The 19,546-nt window shown below is 43.4% G+C and overlaps 1 protein-coding gene across 6 annotated transcripts in view; it reads left to right on the top strand.

Annotated features, from left to right (window-relative positions):
• Positions 1–18,940, top strand: part of LOC121711350 — a 64,108-nt gene extending 45,168 nt beyond the window's left edge. The window contains exons 1-6 of one of the 6 annotated variants that reach the window (XM_042094872.1): positions 1,265–1,330; positions 1,687–2,097; positions 3,568–3,717; positions 3,832–3,887; positions 4,727–4,895; positions 18,930–18,940. In XM_042094872.1, coding sequence (XP_041950806.1) covers positions 1,294–1,330; positions 1,687–2,097; positions 3,568–3,717; positions 3,832–3,887; positions 4,727–4,864 — 792 coding nt within the window. In that variant the 5' untranslated portion in view covers positions 1,265–1,293 and the 3' untranslated portion in view covers positions 4,865–4,895; positions 18,930–18,940. Of the gene's footprint in view, positions 1–1,264; positions 1,331–1,686; positions 2,098–3,567; positions 3,718–3,831; positions 3,888–4,726; positions 5,426–18,929 lie in introns of those variants that run through there. The other 5 variants (XM_042094911.1, XM_042094891.1, XM_042094882.1 and 2 more) reach the window with 5 other exon arrangements.
• The last annotated feature ends 606 nt before the right edge of the window (positions 18,941–19,546 follow it).

Below are 19,546 nucleotides of genomic sequence, written 5' to 3'. Positions count from 1 at the left end.
TCTGAAGTGCAACACAGAAAATGAGGTTTCACTCAAGTCTGATGGTGCCATGTATTCACAAGGCATTCACTCTTTTTTTACTCCAGTGTCACACATTGCACTAGAAAATGCTTTGGAGAGCCTTAGCTGTAACCCAACAGCAATAAGTCATATTGGGGCGACCCCCTCCCAGTTGCCCCCATGGTTGAAATAAAAAGGTTACGGTGCCCTCAAAAGTGTCCTATTGGCTGGCCTTTACATGAGGAAAATGTTTCAGTGCCCTCTAGAGTGCCGCTTCAAACAATACGTTTGAAGAATGTGTCTTAATGAGTGCCCTTCTAGTGTTGTAAACAGAATGCAAGATCCTAGGTGCCCCCTAAAATGGTCTATACTTGGCATTCCCTATGTGTGCCCTTCCATTGGAAAAGGGTGGCCATTATGGAGTGCCTTCTATGCTGCCCCTACAGTACATGCCAGTGTTCCAACAAGTGTCATTTCCAGTACAGAATGCAGTGAAATGCATCCCTGTATATTGTGCTACATGTGAGAAAACATAAAAAGTGACAACATAGGTGCTCCTCTAGTGGATAAAATGTGATGCCTTGAAATAAAGGCTGTCCCTACTTGCATCAATTTGGCGAAGTGTCCGAATGGATGCCCCTGCTGTGGAAAATATATGATAAAAAAGGTGCCTTTACAATGGGATAAACCTCATGTTCCCTACAAGTGGCCTTCTGATGGAAGAAAAGTGCCCTCTTAGATCGCACTGTTGCACTATGAAGTGCCCTTGCAATGGAAAGGAACAAACCCCTGTAAAATGAGATGTACAGTAGTACCCAGGGGGCCCTGAAGCAGCCTCTGTGTGAAGTCACTACTGTGTTCCCCACCCCACATATCTGAATAGGGCCCCTCAGTCAAATAACATGGATTATGTTGTGTGATGTGTCTTAACTGGTTTCCTCAATCACATACCATGGGTTATGTTATTCACCCCTGATATCTGAATGGGGTCCCTCAGTCAAATAACACAAGTCATGCTGTTTGTGATAATCATCTTATGTAATTGGCATACTTTTCAGAGCACGATGCCTTAAATCTGTTGATGGTTGTATCATATTTGTATACCTCAATCTGTCCATTTCCTTCCACAAAACTCACCAGAGGTCATCATTTAAGGGACTTACTGTATGTCCCCACCAATGTCAAAACCAAACCTACACCCTTTAAGCCCGCCCTGAACTTCTCGTTGAAAAGCATGCATAGCAGCCATTATATTTTCCACTCGTCACTGAGTTCACATCACTGACCCTCATCATGTCCTGCCTGGTAGTAACTATCATTGCTCACCTGGGTAAGTTTAAGTTTACAAAATATGCAACTAATTGTAATATATAACTACAATTATTTATTATCATTTTTTTATCTTTTTTTTTAATTTTCGAGGATTTGTCTTTTACGTGGTATTTGTCATGTCTTGTATGTATTTTCTAACTCCTGGCTGCAGCCCAGTGTCCCTTAGTGGGATAGTAAATTTAACATGATTCAACTTGACTTGTGGATAAGATTTTGTTTCTATTGTCTAAAGCTGTCCTGTCCAAAGCTATGTTTCTAGGTTTTGTGCTATCAAGAATCTGACAACACCTGACACTTCATTAACTAAATCATTCAAACTCAGATATTAAATTAAGTACCAACTGTCATTTTCAGGTGTGATACAATCTGCTCTGAAGGTCTCAGGAACTGAATTGGATCTAACGATCAAGCCAGGGAATAATGTTACTCTCTACTGTGACTGCATTTGGACCCAAGGTGCACAAACATATTGGTATAGAAACTGTTCACATTATAGGCAACCTTCATTTGTGATGTCAACCCAAGAAGCAATTAGGGATATAGACAAGCTCTCCACCTATGAATTTAAATGGAACACCACTAGCCAGTCCCATGATCTACTAATCAAGAACATCACTGAGTCTGATCTGGGGTTGTACTACTGTTCTGTTGCTATGACGAAAGTGATTGACACAACTGTAAATCATCAGAAAGTCACAAACGGAATAATTCAAAAGAAAGCCTCTTATTCTTATGGAAACATCACCTACAAGTTGTCCTTTGAAGGTAAGACAATTAGCATCGTTCACTACAATAATAGTTTTTTTCATACATGTTGAGATAATTTGGAATGTTTCAGCATGATAATGTAATGGAAAATAACTGGCAATAAAATAGCAGTTATTGTACTGTTTACCATCTCAGAACTCAGATAGATTGCACTTGTTATGGTTATGCACTTGGAATATTAATATACTGTATGTGTAATTAACTCTTCGCAATATTTTGGAGTGAAAGATTGAAGAAGAAAAGCTGAATGCAATAACTTAAGGATGTAGAGTGTGATTTATCTGTGGACGCAAACAAGAGCTGTGAGGCAACTGCAGACCCTTGCACCCAACTTGCATTTGTAGTGTTCACTCCATCAGTGACTTTAGTGTGTGTGTGTGTGTGTGTGTGTGTTTAGTGGTGCGTAGTTTGAGACTCCCTATAGTTTCCTCCTATAGTTTGTGTCCCACACTGTGATAGTTTTCTGTGGAAACAGACATTGTCAACCTACTATGTTGGCAGTTGAGGCTACTGTAAAGTAGGTGTGGAGTATTCATGTTATTAGTGAATGAATAATAAATCGTAAACATTACATATAGATCAGTAAAACTCATAGGCCAACCTTATGAAGCATGATTATGAAACTATTATTACTTGTAAAATAGAAGTGTAGTGATGATGATACCATTTTTTCTATGAATGGCATTGTGTTGTATCCAGTAGTAGTTTATTCAGGTGATCATGTAAGAGGACAGAGATGTGGTGATCCTTTGCCTTGTTTAGAACTCTGAAGTACATTGGACCAGTACTGTCTTAGTCATGTGACCAGACACAAAAAGACAAATGAATGGAGCCGATTATAATACCCTTTTTCTCTCTTACCAGGGGCCAAGGGTTTTAATGGACATTAAACATTGTGTGTATTTTTATGGTACCTCAGTTCAGGTTTTGTGTTTGCCTGAATTGCTTATCAACATTTTTTCAATATTGAGTTCACTTTTGAAGTGATCATATACTAATTGGTTATAATACAATCATTTGGTATATTGTCCAGTATAGTAAAGTATGAAGTGTGACTCCATCATCAGTAAGATCTATCAAAAAGAAAAATTGGATTCTCTCATTCTGACTCTTTTTCTCTATTTTTTTCCAGTTCTGTTGGTGTCTTATTTTGGTTCACATGACATTCATTTAACTATAATGGTTCACAGAAATAAATTATTCACAACACGCTATACACAGTTAAAATAAAAACAACAATCATGCGGTACATTACACTATAGTCATTAATCAATTGGTGAAATGTGATGAAAGTCTTCCTTTCCGTGTAAATTTGTAGATTTGTAAACAAAATCCTCTGCTGTTATGTGTTCATTACTGGTAGTTTCTTTGAACAGATACTGCTTCTTCCCCTGCTCCCCCTGATGGTGGTCAGTGCCATCAATCCTGTGCCAACATGTATACATCAGTGCTGATTTATTTGAACAGATGCTGCTTCTTCCCCAGCATCTACCTGTCCTCCTCCCCCTGATGGTGGTCAGTGCTGGTCACTGCTGGTCATCTTGTGTCCCATGTGTGCTCTACTCTCTGCCCTCATCTCCTCCACCTGTGTGTACTGCCTCTGCCGCTGTAAGACAGGTATGACTCAAGATCTCCTAAATCCTTGTAGAGCACCTCAGCAATTTACATTCATTCCCATGTGGCATAACTTCGTAGCATTATTATGAAGCTGATGTTATTCAACATCTACAGCACCAGTGGAACCTGGGGAGCGCTCAAAGAGGAGAGAAAGTCGAGCAGGAAAACAGGTACTTTACTGATTGATTGCTAATGAAGTTTATGGTAAACCCAATAAAAATATGAGCAGTGTCTCAGATGTCCATGTCTTTAACAGGCAATAACCTGAGAATCAATGCATAAAACTTTCTTTCATTAAAATGTGGTATAAAATCTTAAGTATGTAGGACAAGTATAAGTATATATACTCTTTTGATCCTGTGACGGAAATTTGGTCTCTGCATTTATCCCAATCCATGAATTAGTGAAACACACTCAGCACACAGTGAACACACAGTGAGGTGAAGCACACACTAATCCCGGCGCAGTGAGCTACCTGCAACAACAGCGGCGCTCGGGGAGCAGTGAGGGGTTAGGTGCCTTACTCAAGGGCACTTAAGCCGTGCCTACTGGTCGGAGTTCGAACCGGCAACTCTCCGGTTACAAGTCCGAAGAGCCAACCAGTAGGCCACAGCTGCCCTCGGCTGGATATGTTTAACCATAACATCATAACAAGCTTGTTTTTATTGGGGTATGGTATTACATACCTTAACAATCTGATCTGATCTACAAAAGTATAAGCAATGAGAAGACATTTGCCATTATGAATGATAGTGTGGTCATTAAGATGTCTCTGACTGTGCACATAGACATAATATTAACCAGGACACTTACACAGTCTTATATGTAAGGGAGCTGTATACTTCATTATCATCTGCATGGATGTCTGTTCAAATAAAGATAGTAATTTGTTAAGATGGGAAGATAAAATGTCTTGTGAAAATGTTAGCGCCTTCTAAATTCCCCTTACCTAGTTGTTCCTGGCAGATCAAAGGAATGGTTATTGATATATTACCTACCTGTGTTTCAGGATGAAGACAAAGAGTTGTGTTATGCTTCATTGGATATGCCAGCCAGAGCACACAAAGCAAAACCCAAGAGAACAAGAAATAAAACTCAAAACTCTGACTTCAGTACCTATTCCGAGGTCCGAAGTTATCATGTATGAACTTCATCAAATTGAAAATTAAAAAGGACATGTTCAATCAAACTTCTTTGGAGAATATGGCCCCATTGACACATACGACAATTTGCTTATTACCTGTGGCTTGCCTCAAAAGTTGAAATGATTTGTTGTGCAACGCCACATCACCAGTAATAATTTTGCCTGTAATTGCTTAATTACATCAACATTACATGGCCTCTTGTTGGTTTTCACTTACAGTCTGAATGGGGCTTAGCGCTGTGTACCTGAAGCATACTAGCAGAGTATCGCCACCAGACTGATTCAAGTTGGAGGACAGGATGCTAGCAAAATGGGGATCCTTGATAACGCCTCCCACCCCTTTCACAATACAGCTAACAAAGCGAAAGAGCATCTTGAGCGATAGACTCCATCAACTCTGATGTGTTAAAGAAGAATATAGGAGGACCTTGTATATCTTGTATATTATACCATAGCTCAGCGGTCTATTCCATTGATCGGCATGACTAGTGTCCATTCATGAAGAGCTGTCTAGTTAACTCTATTGCTTTTTATTCACAAATAAATCTTGTAACTGTTTCTGAAGCTTGAGTTCATGTTTTGTGTCAGTAATTTTTACAAAAAGTTGAAACAAAATCAGACACCAAACAAAGCAGCAGCAGTGCTGGTGATGTTTCCACTGATCAAGTTAATACTACAACTCATCATCATAATAATAACCATACAAAAAGGTGGATATTACAATTGCATTATTAAATATAGCCACATTGATATTGCATGTAGTTGTAATCTTTGCCATTTTTGTGTCTGAGACTATCTCCTCTAGTGTGATCCAAGCTAGAGTAGATGGTGAAGGACAGGATGCAAAACTCCTGGTGATCCTAGAAAACGCCTCCCACACCTGACACAATACGCTAACAAAGTGAAAGACCATCTTTAGCAACAGATTCTGTCAACTCTGATGTGTTAAATGAGAATATAGGAGGTATTTTCAGCTAGGTGCCATACAATTGTATAATTAATTTGCTTTTGTCAGGCCTATCTATCTATCTATCTATCTATCTATCTATCTGTCTGTCTGTCTGTCTGTATATATCTTGTATAATATAGCATAGCTCAGCGCTCTATACTATGGATGGACATGACTAGTGTCCAAGTCTCTGTAATATCTCAGGTATTAGCATGCCTTTTAATGCACTTACATATAATGCCTGTATTGCAAAATCATGTAATAAATATGACACTATGCAGGATACTTGCAATCAAATTAAAAATTATGCATATTGAATATATTATGACAACGGATCAATGAGTTATTTGATTGATTTTTTTCTATAACATGACATGTAGTCATCATATTTGCTATTTTTGTCACTTACCCCGTTTTTGCAGTAGATGGAAACATTTGTGGGTTTTGCAAGAAAGCTTTTGCAAAGTGCTCTTGGACAAGTGTTATGTTTCAGTTTCGTGTATATAAAAGAGAAAGGTCAGGCCCTCTAAGACTTAGAACTCCACATTTCTTTCTACAGCACAGATATCCATGATCATGATTATCAGTCATTTATGCACTTGAATTGCTTATATATGTAGATTCTACAGAAACTTTTTTTTTTTTTTTTGCATTTTTCAGTGTCACATTAAAAAAAAATCTTAAACATGTTGCCTGTCTCTGAACTTTCCGCTTGTGACCACAAATGTTTCCACTACTGTCTGAGCTGGCCTGTGGGCTTGCTGTACAGTGGGGTGTGGAGCACGAAGCCCAAAAGCCAGCCACAGTTATGGCTATGAATGCCCACACTAGTTCACTGACATAAGAACAAGTCTCTGTAATATCTCAGGTATTAGCATGCCTTTTAATGCACTTACATATAATGCCTGTATTGCAAAATCATGTAATAAATATGACACTATGCAGGATACTTGCAATCAAATTAAAAATGATGCATATTGAATATATTATGACAACGGATCAATGAGTTATTTGATTGATTTTTTTCTATAACATGCCCTCTAACTCTGTGGTTTAAAGGCATAGGTTTGTAATTGAGACATTTCAGACAGTAACTTTATTATGCTTTAGTGTGGGGGAAATATATGTAGAGACAACAACAAAAGCAAACTGTTGAAGTTAGCAGTTAGCTTGGGCCCTATTTTGATGGTCTGAACGCATGTTCTGAACCGTAAGTTGGTGGTTTAAGTGCATTTAGGGCTTGTCCAGTCAAAATGTCCACGAAAGATCACTTTACTAAAAGGTCTGCATACATCTGCACTATTTGAACAGTATTTGAACTCATGGGCAAAACACAGTCTTACACTTTGTTATTTTCTTTCTCAGTATTGACTGACAAGGACTTGCAATCGAAAACCTAGCCTGAACACGTACACCAATAATATTCAAATGACATACTATTGAATAAAAATCCTAAGCACATGCCATCAAGCTGACCAGTTGTTACTTCAGTTGTTACTTGTACTTGCACTTGAGTTGTTACCTGTACTTAGTCATTACCTGGGACTTTAAAGCTGTGCTTTACATGTGCCTAGGTTTTTCTTGTTCAGGGCCCCTTTAGGGATAGGGCCCCCATTTTATTCAAACGTGACCAAGTTGGCAGATCTCCACACCCATCAGCTAACTCATCTTTCCTCTTATTCCTGATTGAGTAGTGGAAGCTAACTAGTGCTGATGTTTTGGGCTGTGGTCACTCTCCTCTGCTGACCCCATAACTGGCAACTAAAGACCCTAGCCCCAGGTCTAATGAAAATAAAGCAAGTTTTTTTAGTAAGAGCTTTTTTTCATGCCAGATGATGAATTAATGTTTTGTACCAAAACGCAAAGTCCTCTGTTTATCACGCTGCAGAAGGACCGCACTGCAGTGGTGTCTCAGTGGCCAGTGTCAAAGTTGTGGGTTTCCTGTCCTTGGTTGCAGTAACTGTAAGGGGAGGGTATGATTTGTTTCAGAGACCTTTGTGATCACTTTCATGAGAAACATGAGATATTTCCATCACAAGTGGTTTGGGGTTGCAAGGTTTTGTTTCATGGTAACATCTACAGGATGTGAATGTAGTTTGCTTGCACTTGCACTTGCACTTGAACTTACATGTTAGTCTTCAACAATGTGTAATAAGCAACATCTCCATGATACATTGATTACACCTAGCATTGCAAACCATCCTCAGGAAGGAAAAGGCTGAAAAACCGTATAGGTAGGGTATTTCAAGAGAGAAAGAGCAATATATGACAGCAGTACATGATTTGTACTTGTTTGCTCATGACTGACAGCGTTCATATGATGACTCTGGTAGTGAAGAGGAGGATAAGTGGGCGGAAGAAGGGTTGGGTGAGAGAGGTAACTGAGCCGTACCGGCCTTATGGTAGTGGCAGTACACACAGGTGGAGGAGATGAGGGCAGTACGGTGTTCATTTTAGGACATCCTCAGACTCAGGTGTCAGACTCAGAAAAACATCGGTCATCTTCAGACAAAACTGCCTCAGCGTCAGAAAAACCTCTGTCATCTTCAGACAAAACTGCATCAGCGTCAGAAAAACCAGACTCAGGTGTCAGACTCAGAAAAACATCTGTCATTTTCAGACAAAACTGCCTCAGCTTCAGAAAAACTTCTGTCATCCTCAGACAAAACTGCCTCAGTGTAAGAAAAACCTCTGTCATCCTCAGATAAAACTGCTTCAAACCAAACTGCCTCAGAAAAACATCTCTAAGGAGTCAGGTCTCAGAAAAAACGCTGTCAGAAAAAGTGGAGTCAGGTCTCAGAAAATCAGGTCTCAGAAAAAACGCTGTCAGAAAAAGTGGAGTCAGGTCTCAGAAAAAACGCTGTCAGAAAAAGTGGAGTCAGGTCTCAGAAAAGTATTAAGTATTAAATAAAGACAAATGTGCTATGCCATGATGTAATACCATATAATACCATTATAAAACGTTAGCAGTTGTCATTGTCATTGCACAACAATAATAGACAGACATAAAGATAGACAGGTACTTGAAATGTAATCCCCAGGGGACAATAACTGCAGCGTTGTTGAATTCATTTGATATGAGATGTTATCTTAACTTATTTAGAAAAATGTGCCTTGTTGTTGGTACCTGCTATTTCATGTATTATCATAATGGTATTATATGGTATTACATCATGACATAGCACATTTGTCTTTATGGGGGTTTGGGAATAATGATGTGATGATAATGATGCAGGTTTCTTACTGGTAGGTAGTGTACAACTGGGAAACGGTTAGCAAAAGTAAGAAATAATGGTCCAGGTGTCGTTCTGGACTTTCGTGGTGTAAAAATGTTTAACCCACTTTTCCCTAGCTCATTGAATGTACCGTAATCCTATGAAAAACAAATTATTTTGCTGTATGTAGTACGTAGCTTACTCCGGTATGTGCCTTACAGCAGCTGCTAATGTTACTAGCGAAGTGAGGTTAGCTAAGTTACATCCATGGATTTCCTACAATGTGTATACCATTGGATCACTTTCTACCTTTACTTATAATTTCTACATCTAACCAAGCACCAAATATAATATGCCAGTGACCAGGCTTGGAATTTCACCATTCTGGGGGCAAGGCCACTTGGCCTTCAGTTGGGCATATTTGGTGGGGGGCACAAAGGCCACATGGGCACCAAGGCCAAAGTTAACTATACAGTAGTAGGCTATAAAAATGATCAAAGTTGTATTTAGCCTATTCACTGCAGTAGACCTGCATCATTGTATGAAACATTACAAACACATGAAACATGACATATTACATATAACTGTAAATCATCTGATCATCTAATAAAAACAGATATCTAGGCTATATATAACATTTATTTTATATTTGGCCTGCTATGAAATCATGTATTGAACAATTTAAATTTAAGCACAGCTCATCTTTAAGAAACTCAAATAGCCTAGATGCATGCTTAGCATTTTGTGATCAGGCTACTTTCATAAACTAGTCAGCCGTCCTCTGATTTACCAATATCTAGGCGATATTTGAAACATTTATTTTGTATTTGGCCCGTTATGAAATCATGTGGAACAATTTAAACACATTGTAAAACTTAAAGCCCAAATTTGGAGACATCAATGCATGTCGAAATTTACTGCAAATTCAAAACTGGATTACTCTGGAACGGCTAACTGTACAGGGGACTGCTTACACCTTTATGTTCGGTAAGGTCTGCTGTTTATTCTGATATGTGGTTTGTCATGTGTTAAAAGAAGGTTCGTAAAGTATTCCACCGAGATGAATGGGTAGGGAGATCATGGACGCAAAACCTTCAGTAGAATGTATGATTAAATTGAATTATATTATTTACTTTTCTCGCGAACCGTTCAACACAGCAATTATCGGCTAACATCGTTGAAAAGCTGAGAAAAAGCTCTTTAATGTGACATCACTTGTGATGTGTGTGATGAATAGGCTACTTCGCGAGTAGTTCAACTGAGAATAATGGGGGAATTTGGACGCACTTTCTTGCAATGTCACTTTCTCCACTGCGTAAAAGACTAAATTAATTTGCGCTGTGAATGCTAAGATTATTTTGACAGGCCGCAGGCTAAATAAAAATCGCTATTAGTAGGACACAAAGCAGAATATTGAAAGAAGGGGGCACCAAGGCCACCGTGGCCTGTAAACCTATGATTTTCAAAGGGGCTTCATGGCCAACGCAAGGGGCTACCACGGCCGTCGTCGCCGCCGTGAAATTCCTACCCTGCCAGTGACAGAATAACGTATTAAGCATAATATTAAACTCACCGTTCTGTATCCGTCGTCTTCTTCTGTCCCTACAATAACTTTTCATTTGAGACTTTTTCATCTGACTCTTTTTTTTTTTTTTTCGGACAGCGTTTTTTCTGAGACCTGATTTTCTGAGACCTGACTCCACTTTTTCTGACAGCGTTTTTTCTGAGACCTGACTCCACTTTTTCTGAGGCAGTTTGGTTTGAAGCAGTTTTATCTGAGGATGACAGAGGTTTTTCTTACGCTGAGGCAGTTTTGTCTGAAGATGACAGAAGTTTTTCTGAAGCTGAGGCAGTTTTGTCTGAAGATGACAGATGTTTTTCTGAGTCTGACACCTGAGTCTGGTTTTTCTGACGCTGAGGCAGTTTTGTCTGAAGATGACAGAAGTTTTTCTGACGCTGATGCAGTTTTGTCTGAAGATGACAGAGGTTTTTCTGACGCTAAGGCTGTTTTGTCTGAAGATGACAGATGTTTTTCTGAGTCTGACACCTGAGTCTGGTTTTTCTGACGCTGAGGCAGTTTTGTCTGAAGATGACAGAAGTTTTTCTGACGCTGATGCAGTTTTGTCTGAAGATGACAGAGGTTTTTCTGACGCTGAGGCTGTTTTGTCTGAAGATGACGATGTTTTTCTGAGTCTGACACCTGAGTCTGAGGATGTCCTAAAATGAATACCGTAGGGCAGAGAGTACAGCAGATACAGGACACAAGATGACCAGCAGTGACCAGCACTGACCATCATCAGCGGGAGGAGGAGTACTGTGGGAAGCCGTGGCCCACTGGTTAGCACTTCGGACTTGTAACCGGAGGGTTGCCGGTTCGAGCCCCGACCAGTGGGCCGCGGCTGAAGTGCCCTTGAGCAAGGCACCTAACCCCTCACTGCTCCCCGAGCGCCGCCGTTGTAGCAGGCAGCTCACTGCGCCGGGATTAGTGTGTGCTTCACCTCACTTTGTGTTCACTGTCTGCTGTTTGTGTTTCACTAATTCACCGATTGGGTTAAATGCAGAGACCAAATTTCCCTCACGGGATCAAAAAAGTATATATACTTATACTTATACTTATAGTGGAGGAGTGGGGTGGGACCCTGAGGTCACTTACAGAAGGGAATATTAAAGACAGCACACATCTACAATCTTCTGTTTAGTTCCAGTACAACACACATACTGTAGCTACAGGCACTTAGTAAGAGGGAGCAACTAATGGTCTTCCTCTTGATTCTGAATGCATCATCTATTGATTACAAGTTGTTACAATATGGAATTGCCACCTCGGTTATGGTGCATACAAGTTATGCATATTATTCTACTCTGAGAGTTGGTGTCTTATGCACTCATGAGTCTGATCTTTATGGTTGTATTATGTACACTTTGCTATTGAAGAGAACTCTTAATCTCTCCGTAAAACATTTGCAATAGTAACATTTCAGCTCATGAAGGTGGCCTTGTGCCAAAGTATTTGCGATTACAGTATGTTCCACTGTGGTATTGATCAGTCATCTTTCATATGCTGACCAACTTTCCTTGGCATATACTGATCTGACCCAAGAGCTAAAAGAAGAGTTTTTTCAATCTTCCTGCACCTACCTAATTTTAGAGGTTTCATGTGTGAAATTAAGCTAAAACCCAAATGTCTTGGAAAAGGCCAAAAATGCTGTAACACTTATTATTCAAATAGAAGCATACAATGCATTGACACTGTGAATATACCATACAATTGTAAGAAGTAAAATGAGTTGATAATTACCTGGATAAGATACAATAGAATAGTTAGATAGACAGCTATAAGTCATATGTGCTCCAACTGCAAGCTGTGCTGTTGTGTCCATGGTTACATGGACACAACAGGCCCAGGTCAGGCCCAGGTCAGACTCAGAGACGTTTGTAATGATGAGATCATAGGAGTTACTGGAGGAGTTCCAGACGGGTCGGTAGCGAGGGACAGGTTTGAATTGTGGATCTCTGGTAGACGGTAACATCAGTGGAGGTCGGTTTGAATGGAAGCTTTCTCCAAACCATACAATTTTAGTTTTGTCATTTTTTGGACAATCACAATACAGTGATATTGCCTCCTGGTGAAATTTCCTCAACTCGTAGTCCTGAGACCATACCTAGTCTGGAGCCCACATCTGCAATAGATTAAACATATCACATCTGGTGTTATATATGTGGGAGCCAACGGCTTCATCTATTAAAGTAGGTCCTGTGATTATAAGTATACTCAGTAGTAGATCTGAAAAAAGTAATCAAAAAGGCATTTTAATATTTTCAAAGGCATATACTTACACCAAAACATTAAGAGCACCGCTTGCTTCATAGCCATCTTGATGTCTGTTGGCGTAAGCTTGAGAGACAGGGGTCTTTGATGCAAACGTCTTGAGGGACTGGTCAGTTGCCTTAATGGAAACTTTTTATTTTATTTATTTATTGAACAATGAAGAGGAAATTGTCACAGTCACACCAGGTTCTGTTCCAGCCACACCCACTGCTCACTCTCCTGAAGCTCCCCTCACTCGTTCACACTCCCCAGTTTACTAATGACCTGCACCTGTTCCCAATCAGCCTCACTCCCTACTTAAACCCCAGTCTCCCCTCAGTCTTTGTCTGGCCTCGTCTGAGATGACACCACAGTGCTAGCCACCAGCCTGACTCACCCAAGGAGTACTCATCCTGGATTCCCCTCAACTGTTCCAGCGTCCTCCTGATCGGACCCCTCGAGTCACCCCTGGAGTTAGTTGTCGATCTTCTGTGTTTTGGGACTTTTACTTAAGTTCTTTGGAGCTTCTGTTTGTTACTGGCCTGGGTTTGATAACCCACTTCCGGTTTACCTGTGAAATAAAGACTATCTTGTTGGAACTCTACCTCCCTGTCCTGAGTCTGTGGGCCGTGACAGAAGGCCAGACCAGGCAATGGAGCCTAGATCCAATCAACCTGGCGACCACTTCCAGGAACTGGTTAACGAGCTTCGCCAGGCACTAACTACAGCGGCAATTCCGGCGCCAGCACCTCCTCCGCCGTTGAACCCATCCAGTCTTGTGGTTAATCCTACAGCCTACTCTGGATCACCTGAGGCATGCAAAGGCTTCCTCCTGCAATGCTCCCTGACCCTGGAGATGCAACCCCACAGGTTCCCTACAGAGCGATCCCGCATTGCATACATCATTTCCCTACTCTCTGGACGTGCTCTACAATGGGCAGAAGGCGTCTGGAGTGTAGGTGGACCCATCACCGAATCAGTAGATCCCTTTGTGGCCCATTTCAAACAGGTGTTTGACCTTCCTGAGGGAGACTCTTCCATCCAAGCGGAGCTGCATGCCCTGAGGCAGGGACGAAGGTCCATTTCAGATTACACCCTCCGCTTCCGTACCCTTGCCACTGCCAGCGGCTGGAATGAGGGGTTAGAACCCACTCTACGGCTCCAACTGTCATCCTATGACTATGCCATAGGCTTGGAAAGATTCTTCCAGCTTGCCATTCGTGTTGCACATCGCAGAGAGAATTGCCTCCGCGAACTCCATTCCACCTCTTTATCAGTCCACGTTCCCTGTGCCGGGGAAGAGGCAGCAGGGGCCACAGCAGAACCAATGCAGGTGGACACCATGCGGCTCACTCCATCAGAGAGACACAGACGTCTGACTCAGGGGTTGTGCCTATATTGTGGCAACTCGGGCCACCTCATCGCCCAATGCCCCACACGCCCGCCTCGACCAATGGTGAGTGCAGTCCGTACTCCCAGTGTCCATCTAAAGCCTTTAGTCACACCTGTCATCCATGCTGATTCTAAGTCCTCCTACATGGCTTCTGCTCTCATTGACTCAGGCTCTGCAGGGAATTTCATCTCGGGCTCCCTCTGCCACCGCCTCCAACTCCCGCGGATTCGCTGCGTCCCTGCCTTCCACGTCCACTCCATAGTAGGTAAGCCCCTAGCCCGCAAGCGGGTCCAATATCAAACAAAGAACCTAGATATGCGGGTAGGAAGTCTTCATGTGGAATCAATCACATTCTTCTTACTCGAAGAGTCCACTGCAGAGGTAATCCTGGGGCGCCCATGGCTGATTCAGCATTCACCTACAATCTCCTGGTCTACTGGGGAGATCCTTCAGTGGAGCAAGAACTGTCAAGTTTCCTGTTTCCCACAACTCCCACGTTCTCACAGCCAACGCCCAACTCTCCAGGTGAATGCCACATCCATTGAAAGTCCAGAGCAGAGTCGTCCGGTCACCATCCCACCAGCCTACGCCTCTTTCAGGGATGTCTTCTGTCCACAACGAGCAGCCCAGCTACCTCCACATCGACCCTGGGACTGTGCAATAGACCTATTACCTGGGCACCCTCTGCCTCGGGGGAAGGTCTACCCTTTGTCCTTGCCAGAACAGGAAGCAATGAAGGCGTATGTTGATGAAGCCCTCAAGCTAGGGTATATCCGGCCCTCCAAGTCTCCAGCTGCTTCTCCATTTTTCTTTGTGGCCAAGAAGGATGGAGGTCTTAGACCGTGTATCGATTACCGTGCCCTCAATAAAATCACTGTCAAATTCTGTTACCCCCTGCCTCTTGTCCCTGCAGCTCTGGAAGAGCTGCGTGGAGCTACGCTGTTTACCAAACTTGACCTCCGAAGTGCCTACAACTTGGTGCGCATTAGCCGTGGTGACGAGTGGAAGACAGCCTTAGTCACCCCTACTGGTCATTACGAGTATCTCGTGATCCCATATGGGTTGTCGAACTCACCATCCGTGTTCCAAGGGTTCATGAATGAAATATTCCAAGATTACCTTAATACATTTGTTATAATCTACATTGATGACATCCTGATCTATTCCCCTAATCTCAATGACCACATACAGCACGTCTCCTTGGTCCTGTCTCGACTGCTCTTTCTCAAAGCAGAGAAGTAGAGAAGTGCACCTTTCACCAACCTACCGTCCAATTCCTAGGTTACAACATCTGCTCCCAGGGAGTTCGCATGGATGACGGGAAGGTCCAGGCTGTACTTTCCTGGGCAGCTCCACACTCTATAAAGGAACTTCAGCGCTTTCTGGGCTTTGCCAACTTTTACCGCAGATTCATACAGAACTATAGCCAGATCTCTGCTCCCCTAACTACTCTGCTCCGAGAAAAAGCTAAGACCCTTTCCTGGAGCTCAGAGGCTTCCCAGGCATTTTGGGAACTCAAGGAGGCCTTCACCTCAGCCCCTGTCCTCCGTCACCCTCACCCCAGCAAGGAGTTTGTTGTCGAGGTCGACGCTTCCACCACGGGCGTCGGCGCAGTATTGTCCCAATACCATGGTAACCCTCCTCGTCTTCATCCGTGTGCTTACTACTCCAGGAAGCTGAGCCCCGCAGAGCGCAATTATGACATCGGTAACAGATTTGCTTGCTATCAAGTTAGCCCTGGATGAGTGGCGTCACTGGCTGGAGGGAGCCAATCATCCGTTTTTAGTCTTAACTGATCACAAGAATCTCCAGTACCTTCGCGAAGCAAAACGACTCAACCCTCGCCAAGCCAGGTGGGCCCTTTTTCTTTACACGTTTTACCTTTTACTATCAGTTACCGACCAGGCTCACCTAACTGTCGAGCTGATGCCCTGTCTCGCATATATTGCCCTGAGGACAACCCTGAACAGCCTGAGCCTATCCTACCAGCTGGCGTGGTGGTGAGGCCCATCCAGTGGACCTTAGATGAGCAGATCGCCGCAGCTATGGAGACTGAGCCTGTGCCACCTAACAAGCCAGACAATCGCACCTATGTGCCTCGTAGTCTCCGAACTCACCTCCTCACCATGGCACACTCTTCACCCGGCACCGGACACCCTGGGGTCATGGCCACCCTCTCACTACTTCAGGAGCAGTACTGGTGGCCGGGCATGCTGAGAGATGTCCGTAGGTACGTAGCTGGTTGTGTGAATTGCGCCATGGCCAAAACCCCTCGTCACCTGCCTGCAGGGAAGCTTTTGCCTCTGCCCATTCCGAAGAGACCATGGTCACATCTCGGAGTCGACTTTGCCACCGATCTTCCCCCATCTGAGGGCCACACCTGCATCCTTGTCATTGTAGACCGTTTTTCCAAGGCCTGCAAACTGATTCCCCTGAAGGGTCTCCTGACGGCCGCAGAGACTGCTGAAGCACTGTTCACGCAAGTCTTCAGAAACTTTGGAATCCCTGAAGATGTAGTGTCGGATAGGGGACCAATTCATTTCACGATTCTGGCGGGCCTTCCTCCGGCTGATGGGCGTGACGGTGAGTGTTACTTCGGGATACCACCCCCAAACCAACGGTCAGACAGAGCGAAGGATCCAGGAAATTAGCCGCTTCTTGCGGACATATTGCCATGGTCACCAGAACACTTGGAGCCGTTACCTACCCTGGGCCGAGTATGCACAGAACTCTCTACGCCAGCCCTCCACCGGCCTGACCCCTTTTCAGTGCATACTTGGTTACCAACCACCACTATTCCCCTGGTCAGGGGAACCCTCGGATGTCCCAGCAGTAGACACCTGGTTCCGTGAAAGTGAGAAGGTCTGGGGCGAAGCTCACAGCCACCTGAAGTGCCCTTGAGCAAGGCACCTAACCCCTCACTGCTCCCCGAGCGCCGCTGTGGTTGCAGGCAGCTCACTGCGCCGGGATTAGTGTGTGCTTCACCTCACTGTGTGCTGTGTTTCACTAATTCACGGATTGGGTTAAATGCAGAGACCAAATTTCCCTCACGGGATCAAAAGAGTATATATACTTATACTTATACCTCCAGCGAGCCATTTGCCGCCAGAGTCGCCATGCCGATGCCCGACGGTCCTCCACACCAAGGTACAGGGTTGGACAGAAGGTCTGGCTCTCCACCCGGGACATTCGGATGAGTCTTCCAAGCAAAAAGCTAAGCCCCAAATACATTGGTCCCTTCACGATCACTCACCAGATAAACCCAGTCACATACCGCCTCCAGCTCCCCCCTGACTACAAGATCCACCCCACCTTCCATGTGTCACTTCTAAAGCCTTACCATTCACCTCACTCTCCTTCCTCCACAGAACCTGGTGCTGCAGTGGAACCCCTCTTGCCGCTACTCCTGGACGAGGGTCCCATCTATGCCATTAAGGACATCCTCAACTCCGGCGCCGCAGAGGTCGACTGGAGTATCTGGTTGACTGGGAGGGCTACGGCCCTGATGATCACTCTTGGGTCAACCGTGACTACATCCTGGACCCCTCCATGCTCACCGAGTTCCATCGCGCACATTCCAGTCGACCGGCCCCCGTCGGGCCCCCTCGTCCTTGAATGCGGCCCCTGGGGGGGGGGGGGGGTGTTAATGTCAGTCACACCAGGTTCTGTTCCAGCCACACCCACTGCTCACTCTCCTGAAGCTCCCCTGACTCGTTCACACTCCCCAGTTTACTAATGACCTGCACCTGTTCCCAATCAGCCTCACTCCCTACTTAAACCCCAGTCTCCCCTCAGTCTTTGTCTGGCCTCGTCTGAGATGACACCACAGTGCTATCCACCAGCCTGACTCACCCAAGGAGTACTCATCCTGGATTCCCCTCAACTGTTCCAGCGTCCTCCTGATCGGACCCCTCGAGTCACCCCCGGAGTTAGTTGTCGATCTTCTGTGTTTTGGGACTTTTACTTAAGTTCTTTGGAGCTTCTGTTTGTTACTGGCCTGGGTTTGATAACCCACTTCCGGTTTACCTGTGAAATAAAGACTATCTTGTTGGAACTCTACCTCCCTGTCCTGAGTCTGTGGGCCGTGACAGAAATACTGTTAACTGAGAATAATATGATGTATCTAGCATCTGCTTCACCTCTTGTGTATCTGAAACAACTGCTTTTATTTTTGGAGACACAAACAAGTTAGAGACACATGTTTAACATTCTTCTGAGTAAGACTGATAATGTGTTTTATACTGTATATGACCTATTGACTCAAACTAATTGGTTCATATTGAGAACTAATTTACACCAGTTAACCAGAAATGTCCTAAATGTGTGATATTTCATACTGTAGAGTATTACCCTGGACAAATGTGTTTATTTTTTATTTTGATTTTAATTAATTAAAATCAAGAATAACACTGAATCAGTTTTTTTTCAGGATAAAAATTGGTCATAACATGGTCTGGCTTTGTTTGACTTTCATTATCTCAACATGGCCACAGGAAATAGCAGTGTGTTTTTATTAGTGATCAGACTTCCTTACTTCAAGAGTGTTGTTACCCCTGCACCCTCTCCAGGCCGTAGTGCAGCATAGACCTAATTTCTGTTCCCATTTTGGTTTGGTCAGTATGGGAGCATTTTCTGAGCCGTACCGTTTTTGTTTTCTGTAGTAGTCAAGACTGATATTGTCTCCTAGTGTGACCACGAGAAAGATTGCTGTGTTTCTGTAGAGGACAGCAGAAAGCAGGGAGGTGATTGCGGTTTCCTGTCTTTGCCTTTGTCTGCACAGGCGAGAGAGATCACTGAAGATAGCCAGACTAGTGTAACCTTCTTTCAGTGGCCACAAAAGTTTCCACACAAACAGCACTTTGTGTGTGCTATACGAGTGTTTTTTTGTCACACACTACAGCTGCTGTTTTGCATGCGTTTACTATGGGGCGCCAAATGTAACATGCCTTATTTCGTGGACAGAATGACTTTCGTGTGACGAAATACATATATTCATTACGCCTTTTGTCCACGGAATGCACAAATTGGTTTGCATTGTGTCCACGAAACACTGAAGAGAGCACATTTCGTGGACGAAATTGACTGGTGGCCTTTTCCTTTTGTGGACATAATGCTGAATGCAGTATTCACTGTCGTAGACGAAATGTTTGGTCAAAAGTAATTCTGTCTACGTAAATACGGAATGCACCTACACGCATCATTCTGTGCATCCTATTTCAATTTCGTCCACAGAATTATTGTGTTGTGTTACAAAAGCCATTCCGTCCACGCAATAGTAACGTAACAACTTACGAAATGCATTCAGTGACATATGCTTTCA

The sequence above is a fragment of the Alosa sapidissima genome, chromosome 1 (assembly GCF_018492685.1).
Source record: "Alosa sapidissima isolate fAloSap1 chromosome 1, fAloSap1.pri, whole genome shotgun sequence".
In the NCBI taxonomy this organism is placed as follows: Eukaryota; Metazoa; Chordata; class Actinopteri; order Clupeiformes; family Clupeidae; genus Alosa; species Alosa sapidissima.
This window is presented reverse-complemented; position numbering and strand designations above follow the sequence as displayed.